The 17,246-nt window shown below is 39.7% G+C and overlaps 1 protein-coding gene across 2 annotated transcripts in view; it reads left to right on the forward strand.

Moving 5' to 3' along the window:
• Positions 1-17,246, forward strand: part of LOC145491827 (uncharacterized) — a 17,756-nt gene continuing 510 nt past the window's right edge. Inside the window, exons 1-26 of one of the 2 annotated variants that reach the window (XM_081471101.1) lie at positions 1-711; positions 1,276-1,375; positions 2,925-3,012; positions 3,331-3,430; positions 4,439-4,471; positions 4,577-4,649; positions 5,084-5,158; positions 5,498-5,566; positions 5,708-5,788; positions 6,167-6,269; positions 6,491-6,534; positions 7,185-7,234; positions 8,300-8,398; positions 8,520-8,610; positions 8,976-9,114; positions 10,348-10,450; positions 11,280-11,410; positions 11,896-12,030; positions 12,386-12,438; positions 12,907-13,005; positions 13,084-13,201; positions 14,026-14,091; positions 14,748-14,860; positions 15,439-15,532; positions 16,882-16,936; positions 17,083-17,166. In XM_081471101.1, coding sequence (XP_081327227.1) covers positions 609-711; positions 1,276-1,375; positions 2,925-3,012; positions 3,331-3,430; positions 4,439-4,471; positions 4,577-4,649; positions 5,084-5,158; positions 5,498-5,566; positions 5,708-5,788; positions 6,167-6,269; positions 6,491-6,534; positions 7,185-7,234; positions 8,300-8,398; positions 8,520-8,610; positions 8,976-9,114; positions 10,348-10,450; positions 11,280-11,410; positions 11,896-12,030; positions 12,386-12,438; positions 12,907-13,005; positions 13,084-13,201; positions 14,026-14,091; positions 14,748-14,860; positions 15,439-15,532; positions 16,882-16,936; positions 17,083-17,165 — 2,298 coding nt within the window. In that variant the 5' untranslated portion in view covers positions 1-608 and the 3' untranslated portion in view covers position 17,166. The remainder of the gene's footprint in view (positions 712-1,275; positions 1,376-2,924; positions 3,013-3,330; positions 3,431-4,438; positions 4,472-4,576; positions 4,650-5,083; positions 5,159-5,497; positions 5,567-5,707; positions 5,789-6,166; positions 6,270-6,490; positions 6,535-7,184; positions 7,235-8,299; positions 8,399-8,519; positions 8,611-8,975; positions 9,115-10,347; positions 10,451-11,279; positions 11,411-11,895; positions 12,031-12,385; positions 12,439-12,906; positions 13,006-13,083; positions 13,202-14,025; positions 14,092-14,747; positions 14,861-15,438; positions 15,533-16,881; positions 16,937-17,082; positions 17,167-17,246) is intronic. The other variant, XM_081471103.1, reaches the window with a different exon arrangement.

Raw genomic sequence — 17,246 nt, forward strand, 5'->3', positions numbered from 1 at the left:
GGCTTCACAACTTTATACCTGCACACTTTTCCCGAATCTCGGGGTGAGAATTTATTGTTTTCCCAACTGACTCGATCTAACCAGAATGATGTTTCCATATTGATTTTGAGATCTGAAAGCCAACAATCCCTGGTGAATTTTAGACCTTCTTGGGCTTCTGTTGACTGCTAAGCAGACGCTCTTTGGCACCGTGTAGCAATCTTTGTCTCAAGTTGCGTGACTAGCCCAAGGAGTTGGTTATCTTCCTCCTGTCGACTTTCTAATGAGCTTTACAATGCTTTTTGTTGAATCCCTTGTGAACGTCCAGGTTTCACCGGCTAGGTTACAGAGAGATGCTGTGACAAATTGCTGTGACAATGTTGACAGCGACCCGTAACAGCTGCCTATGTTCCCGCCAAAAAGTCGCCTCTCCAGCCTCTGTCCCATGTTATTTCCTCAAACTCGACCCAATCTTTTTTGTGTTCCCTTGGCAACATGGAGGTGTAGATAGACCGATTTGGCTGCTCATTTGATTGTGGTAGAGTGGTAGAGTAATTTCCTCGACATAATGTTAAGCAATGACAACGAAAGAGTTCTGTGGGTGATTTAAGTGCAAGAAGCTGTTGAAAATGGCGATGGAAAGGCTCGCAGTGATCAGAGACACCCACAACAAAACGATAACGGCTCTGTCATACAACCCTATGAAACATGAGATCTTGGTGGGATTCGAAGGTACAGTCAAGGAATTTTGTTATTTGCTACGAGTATGAAAAGTTTTTCGATGTCATTTGAGCCTGTAAGGCTCCAGCTTAGCTGGTTATCTCTATCAGCGCTTTTATTGTCCTCGTGAAGCGAACAACGACATGCATAAACTTTGAGTTCAAAGTTCCATGTTCATAGATCAGCTGTTAACTTTTTACAACTTCAGTAAACTTTAGTCTTATCTGCGTTTAGAAACTAGGTCATCTCTGTGAAGTATACATGTAGTTTTGCAGCTAAAAATTGTCAGGATGACTTCAGGAGAAGAAAATTATATCAGTGTTTTTCTTAGCAAAATGCAAACAAAAATTTGGAAGAATTGGAAAATCTATCATGTGATCCTGAGCTGCCAGTAAGGGTTTACAATGAAGTACTTCAGAATTTCCCCAAACTTTCTCAATTGTTTTCATGTAAGGCTATGCAAAAATAAGAAGCAACTACTTTCTATATCTTATTTACAGCATAACTAGAAAAGAAAGTCAATATATCTATGTGCCAATCTATAAGTACATGTATTAATCCTCATATTTTTACTAGATGGAGTTATAAAGGTCTGGGATTATTCAACTGGTGAACCTGGAAAGCTGCTTCGCTCAGTTCGAGAACATGATGGCTGGGTTACAAGTTTCCTATTCTGGTTAGTGAGGGCTGTGTAAATTATCTAAACCATGAGGCAATTTTAAAGTTGGTCTTTGGTAAAGATTTCTGAGCTGGTCTGAGTTCACCCAGAGGTGCACATTTGAGCTCAGTGATCATTGTACATGTACAGTGCCTCTCCACCCACAAGTATAAAACGACCCACAGAATGGTCATAACTCACTGCAATTAGGTTGTTACAAAAGTTGTTCTCAGGGAGGGCATGCACAATATTACATGCAATTTTACTGTCACGTCAGTAAAATATAGTTAATGGAACGTGACGCTTGTAATCAGTAAGCCTTTCATGGCGGCGTTGTTTTCAATTAAGCTATTGTGTAGGCAAGCTCCCAAGGCCAAGCAGACTCTGAGATACATTGTATTCTAGCTCAAACATTATGGCTTTGTTACCTCTAGCATATTATAACGATCGATAGCATTGGCCAAAAATATTAAAGCACAATTCATGGCTAAGAGTATACACGTGTAATGCTAAGCTGTCCGGTAGTACAGCTCTTTCTACTGGCCTTCCCAGCAGACAAGCGTCTAGCTATAAAAGCTCAAACAAACTGTTCAGAGTTCACTTTGGTGTTCTGTCGTACAGCGCAGTTAGCACTTGCTATACTATTGTTAAAAATTTTCCCTCCCTCCCTCCCTTTGGAGAAGAGGTTGGTTTGCTATTTCTTATTCTAATAAACTTGGGTCACTCCTGTGTAGTGCGGTTAAGTCTGCGCAGCGACTTCCCCCAAGCGTCTTGGCTACGTTGCCTATGAATATCGCCCGCTACCAATACTCTTGTCCGATCCAGCACATGCTGTCTTGCAGTCAGCTCGTAGTGCTGGGGAGATAAGTGAGGTTCTTGTTTCACGCAATCTCCGGAAGTCGCACAGGCTTACCTAACGCAAGGCAGTGCTCCCCCATTAACGCCAACTTGGGGCATTGTTTGTTTTAATTAGTAATTTGCGTGATAACCAAACAACAAGTCACGATTAGATTATTTTGAAAGGAACAGTTACATTAATGTCCAAATTACAATGTAATAGCCTGTAAAACATGGCTTGTGTTACAAACTGAAATACACAAGAAATGTTAAAATGGTGATTACAGTAGAACTTCCCCACAATGGCCATCTTGAGGACAGAGGAAAGTAGCTGTTGTAGAAAGGTGGCCGTTATGGGGAGGTAGGGGTGTATGATATGACATCTGTTTTTCTCGGGGGTGGGTGGGGTGGGGTGGGGGTGCAACATTTTTATTTTTAAAAAATGCTTATTGTAGCATGTAAATTAAAGTAACCGTTAGTCAGTCATTGATTAACTGGTTGTTATAGAGAGGTTATTTTGCCAGTCAGGACATGTTTTAGTGGCCGTTGCTATTGTGGAGAGGTGGCCGTTGTAGAGAGATTAAAATAAGTCAGAGTGAATGTATGGACTGTCCACCAGGACTTTAAAAAGTGGCCATTGTTGAGAGGTGGCGTTTGTGGAGAGGTGGCCGTTACTGGAGGCTTTACTGTTTAGTTGTAACACAGTATTATCAACGCTTCATGTCACCAGGGGCGATGCAAAGCTGCTGTTTTCAGCTGCAAATGATGGCACTATTATTGCCTGGGGTTCTGGTGGTGCCGTACATGATAGGATTCCAGTAAGTTATTAAAATTTTCTTTTAAAGTATTCATGTTGTCTTTCTTTTCCATGTTTTACTTGATGTGGAGCCTTGATTATCCAAACTCTTATTCCCTGGAATTACCAGATTCCTTTACAAGTAATGTTCACGTATATTTATCAGTCAGAACTCTTCATGATTGTCTGGTGCGCATGAAATTTAAGTCTAAGAAAAGTCTAAGAAATCTAAGAAAATATAATTGTGTTACCACAAAATTTACATTTATGGTGTAAATTTGTAATTAAATGAAAAACATCAAACTGAAAGACATTAAAAAAAAATTTCATTTCCTCTTAGATTGGTTCTCCAGTGTACTGTATGTCGTGGAATACAAGAAGAAATCAAATAGTCGCTGCCGTGGATTCAACAGTACAGGTGTTTAACATGAGGGATCCAGGTAAGTGCTTCAAGATGTATGTTGTTCTATCATTTCAGGGATTGAGTGGTCCAGGTTCGAGCCCTGGCGGGGGACATTGTGTTGTGTTCTTGGGCCTGAAACTTTTTTCTGACTCATTAAGTGCCTCTCTCCACCCAGGTGTATAAATGGGTACCAGCAAATTTAATGCTGGGGGTAACTGTGCGACGAACTAGCATCCCATCCAGGGGGGAGTAGAAATACTCCTAGTTGCTTCATGCTACAGAAACCAGAGAGAAGCACCAGCCTGATCAGCCACTTGGCTCGTTTGCAGACATATCATTTCATGGAACAGTATTCTCTCTTGTTCCCCCTCCTCTCCTACATGTAACTCCAGACCTATTTTTGCTCTTGCCCCAATTTTTTCTTCACTCATATGCAATCATGGACAAAAGTGTTGAGACATATTTATTTAATTAGTAAAACTAACTCTTTCGAACTAACAATAATACTTTGCTTTTGAATGAAAACACCTTTTTCATCTATAGTCACCCCTTCCCCCCCAAACAATGTTGCAAAATGCTTTGTTGATGTTTATTTGTTTCCAACATTAAAAAAGGGGGAAGGGGAGGCTACCTTTCACAAGGGGAGAGAGGAGAATTTACACCTAGGGAAAAAAGGATTCTAATTTTCATGTGTCTATGATTGTGGGTATACCACATCATAATAAATGACTGGTAAATTGTTAAGGATGATATCTAGGAAGTACATCCCATCCATTGGGAGTAACAAGTTATTCTCCTTCAAGATTGTGAAAAGTAGCTGGCTACTGACCAAAATTACCATCTACTTTATGATCATGAATGTACGCAGCTACTCTGCCGAGTTATTTGTCTTATTCTTTAGAAAGAGATGAAAAAAACCAGCCACCCACTCCAAGAAATTATTAAGCCTCCTACATGTTCTTCATAACTTACGGTGTATGTCTGCAATATAAAAGTGATAGATTGTTTTGTAATTGTGTAGGTAATCTTTTCTTTGTAATTTCAGGCAGAGAAATAGGGCATGTGATTGACACAAAAGGTATACTGTTTACAGTTATTTTGATTTGTAGCTGTTAGAAATTTATAGGATCAACAAAATTAAAGCTACCGACAACTTATACTTAATGGACTCTTTCATTTTCAGCCCATGTCTGCAGAGAGCATTCTGATATTGTGAAGTGTGTGGTTTGTTATGAGTCAAGAGTTTACAGTGGAGGGTAAGAGATTTAGTTCCAGTCAGAAAGATACATAATTATATACACTTTATGCTGGAGGCAGCATAGCCAAGTGGTTAGGGCACCGGACTTGAAATCTGAAGGTCGTGGGTGCAAGCCCCACTCTGACCACTAAGCTGGAGTTGTTTCTTGGAAGACCCCACTTCAATTCCTCGGCTGTGCTTGTAAATAGCCAACTGGTGTGCTTCCCACCAGTTGGGATTTTTAAGCCTGCAATATTTGTGTCTTTCAGTTTAAGTGGCATGCCTTAAAAATAGCTAGTTATAGCTAAGTGCATCAACCACTATAAACATTCAACAACATTAATTATTAAGTTATGTGATCCCCAGTTAGAAAACACAGTCCTGCATAATAATTTTTAATTACTTATTTTCACTGAATGATCTCATGGTTATTGTTATTTTTATACATTGCAGATATGATCAGAAGTTTATTGTGTATGATTCAACTTTTTCATACAAAGGAAACAAGAGTTTATCAGTTGTAACAAAGTAAGAATTCAAAACTTACGCTGGAAATTGCAGTACATGGATGTTTGTCTAGAATAATTCTAGAATTTGAAAATGTCTACATCTGATAGCTAGCATACAGGCCTCAGTTGTTCAAAGACTGAAAAACACTACCCACAGGATACATTGCTATACATTGAATAAGTGTTAACAAAACAAACTGTGCTATCTGGTGGATAGTGTTATCCATCTTTTGAACAACCCAGGCCAGGTGTATAAACTAGTCAAGTATGAGCCTTCTGTTGTCTACTTACATGTAAACATGTACAGAAATTTTTTTGCTTGCGTTTGTAATTTATTTTATTTTAATTACATTTTTAGGGTCAATAAAGCTCATGATGCTGGTATAATCTGCATGTGTCTTGCACGGGACTCAGACAATAATACATGGTAAATATTGTCAGCTGAAAATCATTCTAGTAACCTTCCTAGAGACAGTGAGTACTGGGTCTTTGAAAGACAGCTTAATTGGATTAATATGTGTAGAACACAAAATACTATTAGTCATTTCTGTACAACATGTTTGTTTAGGGTGTTAACAGGTGCATTTGACAAAGTTGTGAAAGTTTGGTCTCAAGATGGACAAGTTATGCACAAGTTTGATGGCTTCAGGTAATGTCACTTAAAACTATGATTTGGAACCCCCATTCTGTCAGAACAAAATTTCAAGCACTGTAGAATATAATTCATGAGCTGCCCTTTTTTTTTGCCAGTTGTCTGCCAAGCTGGTGTACATTTGTAGGTTTTAGATCTTCTAGCCTGAGCAATAAAGCTATTACTACTGGGCTAGTCAGACGCTTACTTCATCTTTAGTTAGAACTGAGATGAAAAGGTCTCTCTGGCATGAGTAAACCTCAGTCTTTTTTGCTAGCTTTGATACTGAGTCTAAATTGAATTAAACATTTATCAGTGCTACATTCTAGTATAATATTTAAAAGTGCCAGGAAGCTGCTAATTGATATCAGTGAATCTCCTTTGAACTGTCGACAGTGCCGCAGTAACAGGAGTGTGTTATGTCAGACCCATCAAGACAATCTGGGTGGCAGCTGGGACTGCTGAAGCTGCTATGTATGATCCCAAATCAGGAGAAAATGTGAGTTCTTAAGTTGTAGGTTTTCTTCATATGAGTAGTAACCATATGGCTGACTATCATGATGTGCATAAAAACTGCAAGGAACAGATTGCTTGATGATGTGAATGACAGACCAGAAAACCTGTCAATCCACACATGTTAGGCTTTATGCCACATGGCTTTGCTGCAGAATTGATTTAACTACTAAGCTACAGTTGTACTAAGGTTTAAATCTGTTTCAGGTGACAGATTTTATAGGAACGTTTCAAAATGAAGAAAGCAATGGGTGAGTGAAATTTATAATTAAAGAGATGCATTTTACATTGTTGTTTTAGTCAGCAGTATACATGTACATTGTAAAGGTGGAAATGTTATTTTTGATTCTATTTCTCATCGTTGCAAAATCATTAAATTTCTAGTGTGACTTAATCCTCCCTTAAAGGTTTTATTCCCAGGGGTGTCATTAACATTTTCAGCAGGAAGGCAACTGGTTTTAACAGGCGGGCAAAACTTTTTCAACTGAACTTCTTTATAAGAATAACTTTCCTCTAGATGTTCAAACCAGGTGGGCCAAATCATCGTCACAGCTGGTCAATTTGCCCAGTGTCCAGCCCTTAATGGAATCCCTGTATTCCCAAGGAAATCCCTCTGAGGCTATTATTGGATCAATCCTGGTTTTAGAAATCCCAGGATTAGGTCAAGGAATAACTGATCCTGGGATGGAAATTTTACTTACTTGACATCTTGAGTAGCTTTATTCACATTTTTCATCCACCACCAACGCATCTAGACAATCCCTGTGGGAACATCATCTGTGGGAGGACTGAATACTATACCTTGAAGATAGGGTCTATGTGGACAATAATTAACTCTTAAATAACCTTCACCCACTCATAATTTTCTTATTTTGCCTGATCTCTGTCACTGTATTATTAGCTTTCCACTAGTCATGTTTTACTACATCTCTGACTTGGGACATGTCATAGGTATGTACTGTTCAATCCTCAACAGTTGCATCACATTATGTGCTTTTTCCATCAACCTGCAAATCAATGTGTGGTTCCAAAGAACATCCATCCCCACAACAAGGAGGGTTATTAGAAATTCCATGGGGGAGATGGGTCTCAAAGGCCAAAATTTTTGAAGGAAAGTAAGAACCAAAACTGAAATTCCCACAGGGATGTGAGAGGGGGTGTTCAAACCAAGTAACTGTACATGTAGGGGTATGGATATTTTCTGGAACAACACAGTAGAGAATATCACATCAGTTTCTTATAACCTACAGGTGCGTTAGTATTATTAACTAGTCACAATAAATAGCTTTATTACATGACTAAGTTAGTTCAGAGGGCCAATAACTAAAACCAACCAATCAGATAATTTGCTTCATTGTCAGTCCAATATTCACGAAACATCGGACCAGGTACTGCCCAAATGATCCCAGAAGATTAATCTTGAAGATTTTCTGGCAGTTTCAGTCGTGTAATAAATCCCATATTAACCAGTTTGCTAAGTGGGACCATACTGGTTTTTAGTACAGCCCTTGCACTTGATCGATAAGATAATATATGTATTGAAAATGGTTGCTATACTCTGGAATAGGAAAGTAAATAATTGAAACTAACAGAGGGAATTGATATGACCTTGAAAAGGCAAAATTCAAATAGTTTCTTGCTACAGCAGGTGACATCATCCAGAAGATTTAGAATGATCTAGAATGAATGAATTGCCTTGACAAACAGAGGCACATCAAGGCTGTTTCTAGCACTATGAGCATAAGTTGTATAGGGGGTGAGTATAAAGAGCAGTGGATTAGACTGGTCTAAAATGCTTCATATGAAGACAGCTTGTGGTTAAGAGATGGAATTGCTTTGACATATGAAGAACTGATCTCGCTCAACCTAATTTGTTTATATCATGGATTTGGTCACAAATTAAGTTAATGGTCACCAGTGTAACATTGATGCAAATTAAGCTTGGAGTAGGGAGCACACTCCCAGCCAGCCTGGGTGCACAGACAGAGTGCCTTGATCTTCTCTGTAAAATTTCAGGAACCAACAGCAGACGGCATTTAATTGTATGGAAGTACAATTCATCTGGTTGTTTGACAACACTGAAGAACAAGTGTGCTATGGAGTCTCTAACTTACAGTAAGTTGTGATCTATGGCATCTACTTTTAAGCCATAAATGGTTTTTTAAGACTTTTTGTAGACGTGTTTTTTTGGACAATATGTGGTTCAGGTTTTGTATTGTTTTGTTACATTGTATAGCTCGTAAGGTGCCTCTGTTGATCTTCAGTGGAGGCAGCAATGGCCATGTGTCAAAATGGGAAAGACTTCAATCAAACAACTTCATGTACAGGTAATATTGCATCGCAAAATATACATGTAGCCGTTATGTTAGAATTGGTAAAACAAAATCAAAGTTTTACTGCATTAGAGGTAGTCTTGTATACCTGATACTGTATTGAAATATATATATATATATTTGTTGTCTCTCACAATACACTCAGGTCTGTTCTAGTAATAGTACATGATTTATAAATGTTCAGTAGTGACAAATTATGAACTACAAGGAGGTGATGTTAACTTTGCTGATTATTTCCTCAATTTTTTTTTGACCCGTAGGTTTGGTTATGTACTGAGAATGTACTGATAATTGGAAGTGTGCACTCTTGGTACTTAAAGATCCATATATTTGACAGTTGTGTGTTTTAATGCTTACAGCAAGGAGATGTTTTTGCAAAGTGAGGCCAAGTCACGGTTAGCAGCCCAGATTGCCGCTAAGTATGATTGGCGCTGTCCAAACAGGCATGTTAGTGGTGATAACAGGCCAAAACCATCATTCCTCAACACCATCAACCAGGTAAACGGAACCCTTACAATTTTTATAGCTTGTTGAAATAAGCATTTATGTTCATCAACGATAAAAATTAATTATACAATTTAGAGGTAAGATGCTTTTTGGCCGTAATTGTGCAGCCAAAGTTGTATTGAAATCAAGAGTTTAGTTTCCTGTAACACATTGGGAAAGTCAACGCTTATCTAGTTTAAGGACGGTGCCTACTAAATACAAAGGTTTTTGCGCCAGGTTAGGACCTTGCGGAAAAAGTAGATCTTTGCAAGGGCTATCGGAATCCACAAAGAAAAAAGAGGGTAGCCACGCATGTTTTCGAGATAATTAGCCTTGAATCTCAACAAAAATAGTGACATCAGCATTTTTCTGAAAATAGAAGGAGAGGATATTTCTTCACAGCTTTCTTTAGGATTCTCCTTTACATACAGAAAAGCAAACACATTTATAAAGATCTGAAAACTACATGGTAAATGGTAACAAAACCCTTTTTTTGGTATGTTTTTAATAACAAAATTATTGCAACAGCACTTTTAGCGTCTCTGACAGCCTTCCTCTGTTTCAGCTAAAATACAATCTAAATATCTTTTGCTCACAACCAGAAACTAATCACCTGCTGAATAGGCTTGCCACTTCCATTTCATAACATAAAATATAGGGGTAACCACGCGTTTTTTAAAGTTATTGATCCTTTTTTAAACTTTTTACGGTGCCTGTTACATTTTCTCCTGTCACCTCCCCAGTAAGTAAAACATTTGCGTATCTCGCACTTGTTTTGCGCGCGCACTACGCCATCTGCAGATACATGTTTAGTTTCAGTATAATTTTCGACAGATAACAGCTAGTTTTTCAGCTGGAAGACGTTAACAGTTAGTGGTTAGCGATATGCTGCTGTTCTGGTGTTTCTGGTTTAAGTACAGGTTCATTAAGCTTGACTTGGTCACAGTAGGAAAATTTTGCTTTCAATTTAGTCTCGTACTTGCTAGCGTAGTTGATTGCGTCATGTCAACTCAGCGCGCGCGTGGCGCTTAAACCATGCCTTGCGTGATGCGCAGAACGTGTGCGCACTAACAAAAGTAGGCACCGTCCTTAAATTCACCAGTGAGACTGTTTATTCTATTTCCTCTAAGAGTAATCTTTTGTTTGAAATAAACAGCAACCTGTTCGTAAAAAATTGATTAACTTCTGTCAAAATACCAAGTTTACTTCTACCAATAGTTGTTCTGTTTTTGTTTGTTTCTTCAGATGTCTTCTGCCTCTGAACATACCAGTAACATTGCTCTATTGAGATCCATTTTTGTGGAGAACCTTGACTTATTAGTGGTAGCATCAGAAGACAACAACATTTGTAAGTACATTTTACATGCAGTGTTGACAGTTTGTCTTCATACGTGTAGCGGCTTTGTGATTACTACAAGAAAACTAAACCTAAGACATCGCCACTGGCCCACCACAACAAATAAAATAATTGAATGGACCAGTCAGAACGCAAAGCAAAAAATATGTAACCAGTGGCAAGTACTGGAAAACGGTGAAATGAGTGGCAAGGGCGGGAAAAGTAAATAGCAGTGCCAAGCGTAGGAAAAACATGAAACCTGTACCAAGCGCGGGAAATCATGACGCGGAGCGTGAAAACGTTTAGCCCTTGCCAAGCGCGGGAAAACGTGTGACCAGTTCTAGCGTGACAGGGGCGGGAATGTGCGGGGAAAGCGCCAGTAATTCCCCGTCCACATTACGCCGGGGGAATTTGAAAACGGAGGTTTCACTCTGAAAACCCATCAAATGTTTTCCGTCCACACTAGGCTGGAGGAATTTGAAAACTCGGTCAGGGAAATCATATGATTATCGTGACGCCATCGTTTTCGAAACGCTCTGATTTCACAATGTTTTCGGTCCACACGAAAAAACGATAGGCGTCGTTTGCAAATTCCTCCGGTTTGAAGAGCGTTTTTGAAAAGCTCTGTTTTCGTTACGGATTAGTGTGGACGGTAGGCCTAACCGTAGAAAGAAAGCTGAGTTTTCAAATTTCTCCGGCATAGTGTGTACGCCGCCTTATAAGAAAAGAAAAACAAGAGGTTTGTCTTTAAATTCAGTTGACAAAAACTGAGGCGCGTACTTTCAACTAAAAGGAAGTTACCTGACTTTTAGGAAATAAGTGGAATTATTTGCTTTGATAGATGTGTGGGGTTTTGACGAAGATGCTGTGAAGGTGCTGGAGAACATGAGACCAGCAGATGAAAACTTGATTTACAAATACGCAATCTTGCTTGGTGGGAAGCATTTCAAGCCCGTTACGAAGGACTCAGAGGTAGCGTGACACTTAAAGTTTGCGTGACAATTGTAGCAATTCACAAGACATACCACTAACAAGTTGATACTTCTTCACGACTAGCTTCTTCCCGACTAGCTTCTTCCAGGCGTTCAGTCCAACTATTACTGAATGCCTGGAAGAGGCTACTTCACAACTTTCCCGCAGATAGAAAACGGCAAAATTTTCGGAGCAATCGCCTACGAATACTTAGCAAAAATGGACGTATATTTTTAAACGCATGTGAGTCGTGTAGTTTTAATGAGGCGAAGGTTTCAAACACTGCAACTGAGACCTTTACTCTAGTTAAAACCTTGGGGCGGGTGCTTCTGAATAACCAAAATATATTAACATAGTGTCAAATTTTTTGTGCTTTCTATGGCAAAGCGTTGATTTGAATCTCAATCCCTGGCCGCCGCCTTTTGACCTGACCCTACCCCCGTCGTCTTCCGTATTGTTTCATGTGTATTCGGTTTTGTAAACAGGGTTCCACGGAACATGACTCAGTGACCAATCGAGTGGCAGGATTCATCTGTAAACACGTGTTTACTGAGCACTCTAGCTGTGTGACTGGGCTGGCTGTGGTAGGGAGAGAAGCTGGTTATAACACTACTTACCTGGTAAGATTCACTTGTAACGTAAAATATGTCACAATGCTTAAACTCAGACGCGCCAGATTACTCATCAGTACTCTTTTCAGTCGCATGAAACAACTTGAAGTGTTGCTACTCCCCCCCCTGCTAATCCATCACAGGTTAACCCCACCCCCCACCCCCGCCCGACCACAGCATTTTGTCATTCGTCAGTCAGACGCGCTACCTATCGTTCCCGCGGGCAGGAAGAGGAGAGAGCCTGGGGACGACATTTCCGACAGTAAGAATCAGTAGTGGACTGCATTGTCATTCGTACAGCGGTGTTCGTGATAGGCTTATGAACAACTAATGTTTTCTCCGTTTTGATTGTTTCATGTTACAGCTCAGTGCCGGCTGGGACAGAAGAATCTTTCTGTGGGACTTAGAAGCTGCCTGGTAATGCTTTCTTCCGTCGCGATTTACATACAGAATTAATCGATTTTAAGACAAAAAATTTTTCAGGTTGAAAGCAACTTAAACCAGAGAAAAAACATCGGTATTCAACGGGTTTCAGCTATTATTAAGTTGTACTGTTCCGCGCTAAACCGGCTGGTAGAGTTTTTGATATAGCGTCTTATAAAGGGTTTCTAGCTATTGTTAGTTTCATTGTACGGTGGAGAGAAAATCAGCTTAATCTGAAGGAAATTAAACAAAACGTGGAGAAATTGACAGTGAAATTTCGGTTACCAACTGGAATATGTCAACATTTTAATAGTTAATCAAAAGCTTTAATGAAGTATCGAGAAGTATGCCAATAGCTTGAATCGTGTGACTGTAAGTCAACTCAAATCCTCATTGCTTTCCCACGGCTTATATCTTTCATAGTTAGCTATGATCATTTTGGTATTTGTTCTTTCTGTGTAGTTTTCATGACACGTTCCGCAATACAGATCCCAGTGCACTGGAGAGTGATGAGCTCGCCTCAGATGGGATCATTATGGACTTAACTTACAGCCCTGAAAGGTATGCGGACTATTTTTGCCGAACTTTCTCTTGAAAAATCCTCCACTACAAACTCTGCATCTGTTACTTTTTTCGCAGAAATGAGTTTGCCTATGCTTCCTCCGACAAGCTGGTGTACATCAGACAATTTTCTGATCGTGGAGCTGAGATGACATTGTCAGCGGTCTTACAAGGCCACGAGGCCGAAGTTACGCAGGTAAGCCTTCAGAGCGGAGAAACGTGCTGCGCAGCTTTCTGCGCATCCCTTGTCCTACTTGCGGGCTCAGGTAATAATGCACGCTACAATGGTTTGCAATGGTTGGAAAGAGCGGCGGACTGTAATAAGGTACGCGAGGATGTCGCTCGGTTGATTTATTTATTCTTGGGCAAGCATGAAGTTTTTTCGGCATTTCACTGTTAAGAAAACAAGTCTCCCCCTGCCTGCTGAGAGGCTCTCTTGCTTATATATTCAGTGGGCTACTTATATGGATGCAATATGTAAAGAGTGTTTGTGAATTAAATGTGTCTTTGCAACGAAATTTCTTGCATAATGAGGGAAAATGAAGGGTTCGGAAACCGTCTTTGGGTTAATTTTGTCCCAAAAACATTGATTCTTTACGAAAACAATACACCAGCTTTCCATTAGTGACGTTAAAATGTTGCTGCTTACCGGAAATATTGGGAAAACATACAAAGTTCGTAACTTTTTTTGTTTACACGAGCGACGAAATTCCCGCCATTTTTTTTCAAACCTGGGGCCTGGCGCACAGTCAAAACTCGCGCATGCTTATTACGCTTTTCCGCTCTGAAGGTAAGACCGCGATAACTCGAACTCGTTCCCAGGGCCCTATCTGCGTTCAGATTTAAGTGTGGCTAGAACAAGACGCCATCTTGATATTGTTTGAGTTGTGACGCTGCGAAACGTTGCGAGACGACTCTAAGACTGAAAAGGGGCATGAACTTATCTTTTTTATCACTAATAAAATGTTTCTACTTTTGTTTGATTACTGATTGACCTTACTTCTTTTTTCGTCTTTGAAGGTTCGCTGGAATGCAGTGCTTACAAAATGGATCACAGGCTCCGAAGATGGCACAATTCGTGTTTGGGTATGTTATTGTGGTACTTATATGACGTAGTAGTTAGTACGCGACTGACTATCTGTACGTTCTCCTCTTGTAGTGTTTCGACTAATATAAAAAAATTGTCGTTGAGACATTAGAACATGGAAGGTGAGGAATAGTTTTCCATGCGTACCGCTCTGCTAAGACTCGGTGACATCATAGAGAATAAGCCATTTCGGAGTTGTTCTTACCTCTGTTTCAAACCGAGTCTTGGTGCACAACCATTCATATTGAAACGAGTTTTCACTGCACGTTCAATGTCTTACAAATCAAATTCATTTCCAAATGAAAGGTTGAGCACCAGGACTCGTTTTTGAAATAGTGCTTAAAAAGCAACTTGGAAATGGATTATTTGGAGTGATCCTTGTTAAAGGACTCTGGTCAGCCTCCGCCATTTTCGATTCCATCGAATTATTGACATTGCATGTTGAAGCGAAATCTTATTGCTTTACTGAAAGTTGTGTTCTTGAAAGAATGTTTAATTATCTTTCGTAGTTTCACAGTGATTTTCTTCGTTTCGACATGCTCCGAATAGAATATAACAGCTTAACTCTCCCATGTAAAGAAAAACAAAGGAGTGGCTGACTAGTGCCCTTTAAAATGTGGCCCGGCCTCGCTCATTGACATCTTGTACACGGTAGAGAGCAGACGGGATGGCCTGTGAACTAGTGCTCAGTGCCCAAGGAGCAGTATCTGCGTTGTGTATTGACCAAGTGAATGGCTGTATTGTGGCTGGAGTCCAAGAGATTATCAGGTAAGCGCTGCATGAGCGATCAACACCTCATTTCTTCTTACTATATTGATACTGTGTCAAGAAGACGGGTGAGGAGAATAAAGAACATTGTCAACTACTCGAGTATAACAGTTGACGAAGCAATAACTTCTCAGCACTAACGTTAAAAGAAATGTATGGCAGTCGTTAAGGAAAATTCAGTTTCACAGGTTTGCCACAGGTCAGGAAATGCTCAGGGGAAAAAAATCTTCAAGTCAAGGAAATTTATTTTGAGTCAGGAAAAACTGACATTTTGCAGAAAGGTCAGGGAAAACTAAAATAATATAACACGGTTTATTTTAAACACCATTGAAGGTTAGAAGAAACATTTGGGGTCACTGTGATCTCAACAATATTTTTCCCCAGTGGAGAAGGAAAATTTGTTGAAAACTTATCCGTCTTAATGAACGAATAGAAAGGACGGCTGTAAGTTCACTAGATCTGACATTTTGAATTTTTTGGTTAGGGAAATGCTATTTTTATCAGGGAAAAGTCGGGGAATTTTGAAAAGTGATGTCTGTGGCAGCCATGTTACAACTTTGAACTGTTCTTTTTTTCAGAGTTTATGATCCAGACACGCGTAAGATTGTTCAGAAGAATCTTGGACACAGCGATTCAGTGCGATGCGTTGTTCACATTCCCGAGAGAAGTCAGGTATTGTAAGGCAGTTTCCGTTTCTACCTGCGGTACAGGTCATCACAGGGACGAGGCAAACAGCAAACCATTCGTTTCCCTGTTATATTCTCGCACCATTCCCCGCGCCAGTATAATTAGAAACGGGGGAAAGCTATTTCACGAGCCCAGAGCCGGGAGCAGCGAGTCTCTTTTTGCGAGCCCCGAAAGATTCCCGCCAAAAAATTCCAAAAACGGGCATAATGCCCCAATAAGGTATGTATTACATGCGGGGTGCTCCATTATGCCAAACCGACCGGTACGAGTCCAGTGGGAATACCCGAGGAAAGTGGAACAACATTATCCGATCGAATCGGGCCAACCAACCAAGAGGAATCGGGCTCTTACCATTGTTTATTCCTTTTCCGAATTCCCTGCATAAGTGAAGAGAAGTGGGGCAATGAACCAAATTTCAGGAATCTTGTGCAATCTTTCTTTTGAATTGCTCGAAATAAGCAGTCGTCCAGTCCTTCGATTTTACCGGGAAACACAACTAAGAGCCTGGTTTCCCGAGAGGCAAAACAACGGACAACTTGAAGGCAAAAAAATGTATATACATGAATCTTTTGTGGCGGTGCTTGATTAATGTTTTCGATATATCATCCTGATAATTACCGAAAATTCGCCTCACTTGAACGTTTCCCTGTTTATTTTTGGTTATTAGTCAATTTTACATAATCAGCATTTTGATACGAACATTTACGAGGGAAACTCAAAATTTTATTCATATCTGAAACTATAAACTGACCTTCAAAATCCACTCAGGATGAAATTAAATTTGATACAGACGGAAAATTGCTTACGCGGAATTTCACGCACGAAAGAAAATCGAACTTTTGTTTCTTCTGCCAAGTGTAGCATTTACTGAGTAAAAGGTTAACGTTAAATTAAAAACTCAAAAAAAAAAAAAAAAAAAAACTCAGTGGCTCGCAAATATAGGCTCGCGACTCGCGGCTCCTACTCACAGGCTCGCACATTAGTTACACTCTTATGCCCGGTTCAGGCGCCGTACTTCACATGAGCCGAATCGAATGCTAATGAGAGAGAACAAAGGATTTTTCTCATTTGCATTCGATGTGGCTCATGTCAAGTACGGGGTCTGAACTTGGCCTTAGACACGAGCCACTGACAACAACAACCACAAAGAATAAAAGCTTTATTTCCGTGTCAAGGGATTTTGCATTTCTGCTAATTGGGGACACGAAGTTTAAATAAGTTTAAATGAGAATTGAGACGCCTGTTTCTATTTGCTGGTGTCGAATTTTTCAACTTATTCTTAACTATTTTTTTTCCAACTTATTCTTAAATATTGTTTATTTTTCTTTCTGTAGTACGTTTCTGCTTCATGGGACAAAACGGTTCGAATATGGAACGCTTACAAAAAAAGTAAGTTTCTACTTCTTGCTTCATTTGAAACACTCGTGAGAGCCGAGCAAAACTGGAGAAAAGGAAAAACAGGGGAAATTGCTCAATGCTCTTTATATTTCAAGTTTGTGTTAGGTTATTCCTGATCAATGTCTTTGTTATTTTAGCTCGTAAAAAGCCTGCAAACAAGGAGACAGATTTTCCTGGCTCAAGTAATGAAAATTTTGAGGATCATGCCCTCTATAGCTAAGGTAGGACATCTCTTAGTTTCCGGGTGCTCGTCGGAAATTATGAAAAAAAAAACCATAAGAGGTACCAAGGTCCTGTTTTG

This window comes from Orbicella franksi, chromosome 7 (genome assembly GCF_964199315.1).
Source record: "Orbicella franksi chromosome 7, jaOrbFran1.1, whole genome shotgun sequence".
Lineage (NCBI taxonomy): Eukaryota > Metazoa > Cnidaria > Anthozoa > Scleractinia > Merulinidae > Orbicella > Orbicella franksi.